The 9,855-nt window shown below is 47.6% G+C and overlaps 3 protein-coding genes across 3 annotated transcripts; 1 reads left to right on the top strand and 2 right to left on the bottom strand.

Moving 5' to 3' along the window:
* Positions 1-1,612: 1,612 nt before the first annotated feature.
* BO83DRAFT_316885 (uncharacterized protein) lies at positions 1,613-4,864 on the bottom strand (the record flags this gene model as incomplete). Its single annotated transcript, XM_025527684.1, has 5 exons — positions 1,613-2,080; positions 2,565-2,601; positions 3,017-3,164; positions 4,497-4,754; positions 4,804-4,864. The coding sequence occupies 5 exons, from the start codon at positions 4,862-4,864 to the stop codon at positions 1,613-1,615; spliced, it is 972 nt and encodes a 323-aa protein (XP_025386488.1).
* Positions 4,865-5,072: 208 nt separating this feature from the next.
* Positions 5,073-6,355, bottom strand: BO83DRAFT_316707 (Zn(II)2Cys6 transcription factor; the record flags this gene model as incomplete). The annotated part of the gene is made up of 3 exons (XM_025527674.1): positions 5,073-5,496; positions 5,546-6,240; positions 6,287-6,355. 3 exons carry the CDS (start codon positions 6,353-6,355, stop codon positions 5,073-5,075), a joined length of 1,188 nt encoding a protein of 395 aa, XP_025386489.1.
* A 636-nt stretch (positions 6,356-6,991) lies between these two features.
* On the top strand, positions 6,992-8,049 carry BO83DRAFT_364351 (RTA1 domain-containing protein; the record flags this gene model as incomplete). The annotated part of the gene is made up of 3 exons (XM_025529614.1): positions 6,992-7,230; positions 7,292-7,534; positions 7,586-8,049. Exons 1-3 carry the CDS (start codon positions 7,080-7,082, stop codon positions 8,047-8,049), a joined length of 858 nt encoding a protein of 285 aa, XP_025386490.1. The 5' UTR covers positions 6,992-7,079.
* Positions 8,050-9,855: the final 1,806 nt, after the last annotated feature.

The raw sequence follows: 9,855 nt of genomic DNA on the forward strand, positions 1-9,855 counted from the left end.
CGTGTGGCTTAAGTACGGCTGAGCGGACGGGAAGCCCTGTTTTCCACACCCTATGGTCGTATGTGCTGGAATTTTCTTGCAATGAGCTTATATCATGTGGACTTGAATGACCGGTCGCTGGATGATTAGTGACCACGATCCCAAAGGGATTTCTCAGGAGTCGGTGATAGTATATAGAAGGATTCCAACATGATTGGTGACACACGGGAATATCGCAGTGATACATCCAAGACTCCTAGAATTTTTCATCATATTTGAATGCGATCACACTTCGCCGATACGATAAGGCGGGAACGGTAATGCTTTATACCCATGTGCAATCTGTTGCCCCGAGTATATTGGGCCGAACGTTATGTCAACTCGGGACCTTGCTTCCCGATAGACTGTTCATACTTCGCGGCGTAAGCAATGAGACGAAAAGCAGGTACCCAGTCCACTTGTCAAGATATGAGGTGGCAGCTCCAGATATCTCATTGGAAGATCCTGAAGTGCGCGGCCTTAGGGCATCTTGGTCATGTCGTAACCACTGCGGCGTGGTACCCTTCCCTCAATATCGCGATCATCTTATATATGCTTCGATGATTATTGGGCGTGATACAGTTGGCGTAATGTCTCTCTTTGGTGCAGAGAAATTGGTGTGAACGAACGGTTTCTTGATCTGCTGGATAGTGGAAACCGAGACGTGGATATTCTTACACAGATATGCCATGGAGACCATTCTTCAGTCTGGAGGCCGCATACGGCCTCCGCTTTGCGGCGCCTGGCTTTTCAAAGATATCAAAATAGTCGATTTCGAAAGGACAAACATGTCGCCAAGAACATATTAGCTAGCGACTCACACCATGCCGAGTCTCAGTTTAATCGCATCAAGGTCGTGATTCGCTTCCGAGTGACTAGCGCTTGTCCCCTTCAAGCCGGCCTCTGCGCCGAGGAAGATGACCCCGGATTTCGGAAATGCAAGCCAGAACTAGAACCCATTACACCGCAAGTGAGGGATGAACTGGCGGGCATCCATTGTGTTGGATAAAGTAGTCTCGGATGGTTCTTCATTCTTGATAAGCAGGAAGCAGATTGTCTGAAGGAGCACTGTATAGTCCAAGGTCGGATTGTGCTACGAATATTTCAGACAAGACTTCGTGTGTGTCACGGATCTGCGAACGGCTGTGTCTGATCACTTGCTTGTTTTCGATTATACCGATCGCATCTTCGCATGTGTTCGCGGAGTTCGAGCGGATCCTGAAGATTCTTCGGTCTATCACTGAAGAATGTATCTAATTGACGGTGTAAGACGGTAGGTATCTGTTGGCATAAGGGGCAAAAGCCAGTGCGTCCGGTTGATGGTACCTAGACTTGGTACCGGGGAGAAACATTTGCTTGGACCCATCATTGCTGCAGCAGTGTATATGTAGTAGGGGCCTTTGTGTCGACGTCCATGGCACAGATAACACTGCTTTGGGCGAGTAAAATTCTCAGGTGCGAGTGTAAGTCTGACTTCTGGTTTATTGGCAAAAGCAATTGGTTTCTCTTGTGCACGGCATATGAAGAGCCAAACTATCAAGTAAGTAATTCGCCCCATTGGGTTGGAATTTGATTGCGGATGAAACCAAGCTGGTTAGCGCCCTGTCCGTTGGTCCGCGTAGCTCTGTGGGTAGACCATGTATCGTGACACATTGGCCCTTGCTCTCTCGATCTCCTGTAGGGTAACTTGCCGACCGCATAGGATGAGTAGCGCTTCCTCCACCTGCATCGAGGAATGTGCGATCGAAGTGGTGATCGGAAAAATTATGAAGTCAAGTCCCGCTCGTGGAAGGGACATGAAGCATGGCTGGGGAGGGTGTAACCGAATTACGTGGCCGTAGTTGTCAATGAAATAGTTGAGGACGGAGCCTTCTCGAGTGCTTCCTTCGATCTTTCTCTCGCTCTGTGGTACAAGCCCAATCCCATGAGGCTCAAAGACGTGGCCATATATTTGGCTTCGGATCTCTGGTGGAGGTATGTATATAAGATATTTGTTCTCGTTTGATAGTGGTGCGCTCATCGCCCAAGACCATTGAGCCTTCAGAAACCCATCTCGTTGGTTCTAACTTCTTTATACTGTCCAAGATGAAATATTGACGGGACGATAGATCAGATCGTCAATTGGATTTTGTTTTTGATCTTGTTCGCATGGGAATGGATACCAAGGTCGTTGCAGTGTAGCTGTTTCGATGGACGGATAGGAACAACGCGTAGATGTAGACTGCTGGATCTGCAGTTTCTATTCAACTTGCAAGCCCCGACGATGAGATGTTTAGTGTATTAGACATATTATATCAGACATAGTGGTGGCCTGTAACGATTCAGGGAACACATGAGCTGGTTCAATTGCTCGAATCGGTCGTCAAGGCCGATAACACAGTCACAAAAGGTAGGAAGTGTCTAGGTCCGGGAGATATTCCGCAAGCGATACTGTGTAGCAGTGGCTCCAAGCCGATTCGCAGTCCTCAGTCTGACTGGATCCTATCCTTTGAGGTTCCTGAGAAAGAGCGACATGACGGTTATTGTTTTCGCTCCGCGGGACCGACAATGCGTCGCCAAATTCTGTCCGAGCAACGCGTGATGCTTGGCCGATGCTTGGAAGATGCCACAGATATTCTCGAATGAAGCGTCAAGCAATAACAGACAGTCATGCCAGAGGTGGTTGGGTTCGCTCAGTTTCAACTACCAGAACGAGGTTTGGTAGTAGATAAGCCGACCGACCCAGCACAGTGGCTTAATGGTGCTGATGATGCTCTAGTGAGACAGCCAAATTGACTAAGTCGATGCGTTTAGTCCTGCCATGTAGACCTGGCTCGGGTAATCCGCAACCTTTAGCCGATAGCTCCATGATAACCAGCGTGTATGATTGCCTGACATCTGATAGCGTAGAACATAAATGCCAGTCCTCGTTTCAAATGGACTTGGCAGTAAATGCAGATTGCTTGCATATGCTCTTGCCAAGTTCATGAACCATCGGCAACAACAGCGAGATACTAACTTGTCGTCACAAATCTCTGAGTTGATCGGTTCGCCACCTTTGAGGGAGGCAGCATTGCGACTCTTGCTCAGCATTCTGAGCAATGTATAGCGGATCTCCAAGTTCTGTCGGCGTTGTATGCCGCTTCTTCTGCCCTGACTTGTGCTGACTAGAGAGTACTGTATCATCAGAGATCGATCACTCTTGCGACTTTGCTGAACAGATGCTTACCTGTCCAACTGTTCAGCTGACCATGACATTGAGGCATGAATATTCCAGCCACGCCACGCTTACATTGTAGTCTCTCCTAAATATAGGAACGGGGATAAGCCATGTGACTATCCTCTGCTTGATCGCAGTAAAGAAGGATACTCATCAGGATGACAGATCCTGTTCGATCTGCGTGGCATGCGACTAGCTGAGAGATAATAGTCAGCACGAAGCACGAAGCAAGATGCAGTAGCTTGTTTCTAGGGTAGGATCATACTGTATGGTCCAGATCTATGTGTGTTCGGCTCACAAGCAGCCCCATCAGAGAACACAACAGTCAGGGAAGCAAAGAGGAAGAAGTGATAAAGATATGGAACGAGACAGCGTGTGAGAATATCAACAACGCGCAGGTCAAATCCAAACAAGCCACACATTTAAAGCGGGTCCTGTTCAAAGGAGTTGCTGCGACAGCCCGCCGTGTGATCAGGCACAACACTCAGATATGGTCAAGCGTGTGAGTCTTTTGTGAGAGAGGCAAAAAGCATGACCTGATGGTGTACATATGCAGCGGTGAAGAGGTAAGCTGCCTTGCACCTTTAGCCATGATGTATAAAGGGGTAATCGTCAAGAGAAGAAGCATACTTTGGAAGGTGTCATGATGCCCTCCATGCACCATCGACCTAATGTGTTGTTTCTTGCTTATACTTCTCACTAGGTGAGGGTAACATCAAGAATATATATAAGAAGAAACATAAGAGAGCCGAGCTGCTTGGGAGAGATAGAGGAGGAAGAGGAAAGGAAGGAAGGAAGGGAGGTAGTATGAGAGCTTTTTATACCCAGGCAAGAAGCCCTCTTCAATGATCAGATGGTCACGGGATATAGCTTCGTGAATCAGCACATGCGAATTTGTCAGATACGTGACTGGGATATCCGTGAAGTAGGCTTAAGAATCGTCACTATAAATGCGTGACTAAAGACGGCATGTTCCGCCAGATTCACGAAAAAGCCCGAATTCATCTAGGATACGTCACCATGAAAAGCCACGTGAGCACAAGTCACAGAATCGATAGAGGAATTCAGATCAGTTCCAATCATTCTTTCCATTTGGCCCATGGCCGATTGGTTCAAGGATGTATATCGCGATACTAATGACAGTTCTATATTATGCCTTTTCGACCTTGAAACTTAGAAGAATGCCAGGTACATTCTACAACAGTCCTCAATACGAGCAATCGGACATAGGAGAGGAAACAAGATAACAATATTTATTTACAGGCTTGGATGGCCCTACAGGCCTCGTATGGACTATCAAGTCGCGACATGAAAATCGCTGGCTTCTCAAGAAGCCTGCGTCGATACTGTAGACATCGACCGGTAATCAGGACCCGACCTCGACACGATTTATCGAGGGCGTAACGAAAGAACTGCGAGTTGGCCCAAGCTCCAGTATTTTTCTGGAACATCGTATCGACATCTCTGACATAGCCCAAGCAATCCGCACAGAATGCCACATTTTCACCGGAGCCTCTCCAGCCTTTAGATAGCGCGGCTAGCGCATCATTAGCGTACTGGCTGGACGACGAGAAGAAGATACATACCCCAGCTCAAAATGAATATGCCAACAGCCACTAGGGCGACTGGAATGAGACGGACCCTCATTGCGATGGGCACAGACAGCCGTGGATCCGGAAAAATTAAAAGGGGGAGCGATGGGTGTGGCTGCCTGGTGGCCGGCACTTGTGCCTGAGGGTCAGGGGGGTGTTCTAACCGCTTTGGGCTAGTTCATCGCTGGTGCAGGCGATGGCCATGGATGCCTTTTGAGTGTGAGGAGAGAGGTTGAAGGGCCGAGAGACAAAGCAATATAGCATCACTCAGGAAGGCTGCCGCTGGAGCAAAACTGCCTTGGCCAGTCCAGCCAGTGTGCAAGCCGTGACGGTAGGGCAGCAGTTACTGCAGACAGCAACTCCAGGGCGCGGTCCTCTACGAACCAGTACCCACGAAACAGGTATAACTGGGCACAATATTGTGCCAACAGAATAAGACCGATCGGGCTCTTGTCCAGCAGAAAGCCTACGAATTCATCCCGCACGCTGATCGGCCACATGTAAATGATGCCACATTGGGCAGGCTTTTCACAAACCTGCAAACGCCAGAATGCCTTTTCCAGACAGTCAGTGGCCTGCTGGTAGATGAGTCTCTCCTGCTCACTAAGAGGTTCTGATGCTATTAATTGTCTGATAGCATCCAATTGATCGCCCAATCCTGGGAAGCGCAGAGACTGGACATGGTCTCTGTTTGTCGGTTAGCATGCGCCAGATTACACTATGGGGCAGAGCTTACTCGGGTGGGCCAGGATCGGATCGAAAATCTCTTAGAAATAACGGCGCAAGGGGACCGTTTTCAACGTGGGACATAAATGGTTGAAGGGTCATGATTCCCCTGCACAGATTGAACATGCGGATTATACTTTCCAAGGGGCGGCTATCACCAAGATCGGTCGGAGCTCCACAAGTCCATACCATGATCAGACTTGAGAAGCAGAAGAGTGCCTCGCAATTCTGTTTGGTTGGGTTTTGCAAGATAATGCGAAATGTTTGCAAGCCCAGTGCCATGTGGAAGTTGGAGCTGTTAAGATAGTGGCTGTATCTTTCGGGTCTAGTGTACGCCAAGTGCAAGGCCGACAGCGACAAGATACCATGCATGAGGAACTCGTACGAATAGGCAATCTTCGGCACTTCGATCTGCCAGACATCACGGATCAACTCCCGATCAGACAGGGTCTTAGAGGCATAGATGCAATAATGGTGCATCAATTCGGGATCCTGCGCGCCCCACTCGCGGAGAAAAGCAGATGCATCGGCGACTTGATGCTGAAAGGCGGCAATGGCATCGTCGGTTCTTGATGAAACGGTCGGCGACTCGGACAATTTGCCCGACTGCGTACTGGGATATGGCTCGGGTTTGGGTGGGCGACGTTCAAAAGTGCACGTCAGGTGTCGTTTCACGCAGTTGGCACATGGCTGAGCTTCATCGCACTGTGGGGATCAGCGGAAATTCCAGGCTGGAGAGCGGACAACGCACTTTGACTCGCCGAGATTTGCACTGGTCGCATCCGTTCCGGGACTTCGTATGGGCTCGCCGCGGAGGCATATCGAATGAAGTCTAGACTATATAGTCTTCCACACAATCCCGAGAGGACTGGTGTAGGCATCGAAAGTCAATGCGAGGAACAGGAAATATACGACAGACGAGAGCGGAAGCGAGAACGAGAACGAGGAAGGCGTGCCGGCGATGAAGTTTTCGATCGAGTGGAGAGGCGGTGGATCCTTTAGTCTCCGCCCTCACCCAAAGATAGACTGCCCCTACCACAAAGCAGAGTTGGTATTTGCGTGTTCCTATTTTCCTACTTATGAACGTTATGCTGTCCAATTCCAACAGCTGTCAAAGTATCAGCCTAGCCAGGAATACGTATTGACCCCACCAGACTCCGATCCCTAATGCCAGGCACACCAAGATTAGAATAAACTTGCTGGAGAAGCACTCGGCAATTAACGAATGGCCTTCAGGGAGGGAAGCGATAGCGAAAACGAGTTAGTTATTTGAGGGCTAGTACCGTTTATATACCGTGTATACTATCCTAGGCAGACGAAAATAGTATTAGATCTAAAATGGTGGTGTTCAAGTTTAACGACGTAAATTATCCCTATGCCTTTAAGATATGCCAAGTTACCCCAAACAGGCTGACATGAGTCGAGAAGAGAGCTGGACGAGCAGTCAATTAGTCCATCGCATAGCATCCCCCCCATCAAGGCTCTTGGAACACTTCCTAGACCACTAATTTCTTTTTTTTCAAAGTTAGAGATTTGCATACCTAATGTCTTCATACGAGCTTTATCGCTACACCCCGTCTTTGGCGGCAGCACTTCTCTTCATAGCTTTGTTCATTTTCATGACAGCCTACCATGCCTACCAAATGGCTCAAGCGCGAGCCTGGTATTTTACCTGCTTTGTGCTGGGCGGAATATGTTCGTGAAGCCGCATAGTGACTTGCCGACTTACACTAACCTACACCAACCTACACCACAGTCCAAATCATCGGATACATTGCGCGTGCATTAGCACATAGCAACACCCAAAGCGTACCCATATACGCTATGCAAGCTATCCTAATTCTACTCGCGCCTCCTCTCTACGCTGCAACGATCTACATGACACTCGGGCGGCTTATCGCTCTCCTCGAGGCGGAAAGACTGAGTCTTGTTCCAATCAGATGGCTTACAGCGGTCTTCGTCACTGGAGATGTACTGTCTTTTCTCCTGCAAGGGGCTGGTAAGACATGAACCCGATATCTATGTCCTGACTGTACTAATATGGCTCTAGGCGGCGGCATTATGGCCAGCGGCACTCTCAGCGGAATGACCACCGGTGAAAACGTAATCATGGGCGGACTAGCCGTCCAGCTCATCTTCTTCAGTGTTTTTGTTATAGTTGCGACACTTTTCCACTATCGCATCCATCAAAATCCTACAGAAAAGTCAATGTCTACGTGCATTGCACGCAGTGGTTGGCGCACCCCTAATTGGGAGACGACTATGGTAGGATTATACATCGCCAGTATACTAATCTTGATACGGTCGGTTTTTCGTATGATTGAGTATGCTGGCGGGAATGATGGATATCTGATGAGCCATGAAGCCTTTAGTTATGTTTTTGATGCGATGTTGATGTTCTTTGCGATGGTTGTGATTAGCGTGCTTCATCCGTCGAAAGTATTAAGTTCGGGCAAGGCGGAGAAGGTGGATAAGAGGGAGAGTGTGCAGTTGCAGAGATTGTATTCTAGTTGAAATATCCACTGAAATATATGTAAGAGAATGTAGGTATTTAGGGCTCGTTCGTTGTTTTCCTTCTCATGTGTATGGAACATCCTGAAACGATTGGCCAGGGATCTCATGGAATAGCCAGGCCATTCAATACAGCCACATTCCTCATCCATCTTCATGATGAATTGCTAGCACGTAGTCATTCCCATTTGCTTCCCGATCGTAGTGAAATCCTTCTGTCCGCCGATGCATCTTTGACAAATATTACCATCCCCGAATTCAATCCAGGTAGTCACTTGACATCGCATTCCATGCAGTCTACATGATTTGTCGTCTTCTCTTTCTTCTTCGATGTCAATCAATCTTCTCTTCTACACGACAGAGCTACCTTTCTGCTTATGTATCTTGGAATATTTGTGTATGTTGAGTCATGTGACGCACCACCCTTACGTCGTTATTCCCAAACTCATCTACCATCAAGTATGTATTTACCGATCCCGTCCGTTGCCGATAAAATGGTAACGAAAACGAGCCCCATCGTCTAAAATGGTCTCATGGCTTTTATGGAGAACTACAACGCCGATCCAACGCTTTCTTCTTGAACTGAATATGCTCGCTAAGCTTCTTTACCGTGATTGGTTGGGCCACAGAAAAACTACTAAAGATGTAAACGATGAAGCACACTTTTGGAAAGCAAAAGGACCGATAAATATACCCTCCATGAAGCTTTCAACCGGTGATCTCGAAACCCGAGCTAGGATATGCAAATATTCACACCTTTGAGTACGTGGGTAATGCTCGTCGATGTTTCCTTATTACCCAGTGTAAGAAGTTCGACTCTGGTGATGGTATCAGGGATACTGGCCGTGAACAAATGGATCGTTATATAAGCATGCAGCATGGCAATCGTCCGGTGGCTCTCAGAACCCCGGTCTATAGTATTCTGGCTGTGGGGAAGTATGTTTGCTTCTTTCGCTACAATGATGCTCAAAAAGCTTGTAATGATTGGCTTCCCGGACCAAGTTGGCCATGGATTCATAAGGACGAGAAGTGTTATATGCTTGACAGAGATGTGAACCTTCTACAAACTCAGAGCTGCCGATGACACGAACATCACGAAAGAAGCTCTGCACGTACCAGAGTACAGATCGAAGTCTACAAAAACCGGCTTACCTCATACAAACCCTCCGCAGTACCGATCTGACTTGCCCAACCCACAGCAAGATGCGGATAACAAGATGAAAGGTTTTCAGAAAAGTTAACATACGTTGGGAATGCGACCTTGGACGTCCGATATAACTGCTAAGGTCGGGAGTATTATTCTCAGGGCTTTATAAGGAGGAAAGAGTACTGCAATAGTTTATTTATGGATAAAACCTTGAGAGATACTCTTTTAATGAGACCTGAATAGCTTATAGAGCTATGACACCCTAGACCTACTATCCCCTCCATGCAACCATTTCTATTGATTACGATGTACACTAGTACACAATCGGAAGAGATACGACGGGACCTATAAGCAGCATCCCCTATTTATTGAAGGATACGATATGCGGCTATAAGACGGGACAATATATTGGTCGATTGATCAGCTCCTCTACTACGCATGGCTTGCTTCTTCTCACAACCCATCATAGTGGGGAAGGCAATGGACTGTAAGTTCAACAATATATTTTGCATTTACTCAAGTCTAAGTAATAGTTAGGTTACATGATTCCAGTGATACTCTGGTTCGAAACCATCTCATCAAGGACGTTATCGGTAAATTATTGAGGATTATGTCCGTCAAGGGCTAATAATCGCTGCTTTATGCTGCCAGTTTGACTGCGG

The sequence above is a fragment of the Aspergillus eucalypticola genome, assembly GCF_003184535.1.
Source record: "Aspergillus eucalypticola CBS 122712 chromosome Unknown BO83scaffold_18, whole genome shotgun sequence".
Taxonomy (NCBI): Eukaryota; Fungi; Ascomycota; class Eurotiomycetes; order Eurotiales; family Aspergillaceae; genus Aspergillus; species Aspergillus eucalypticola.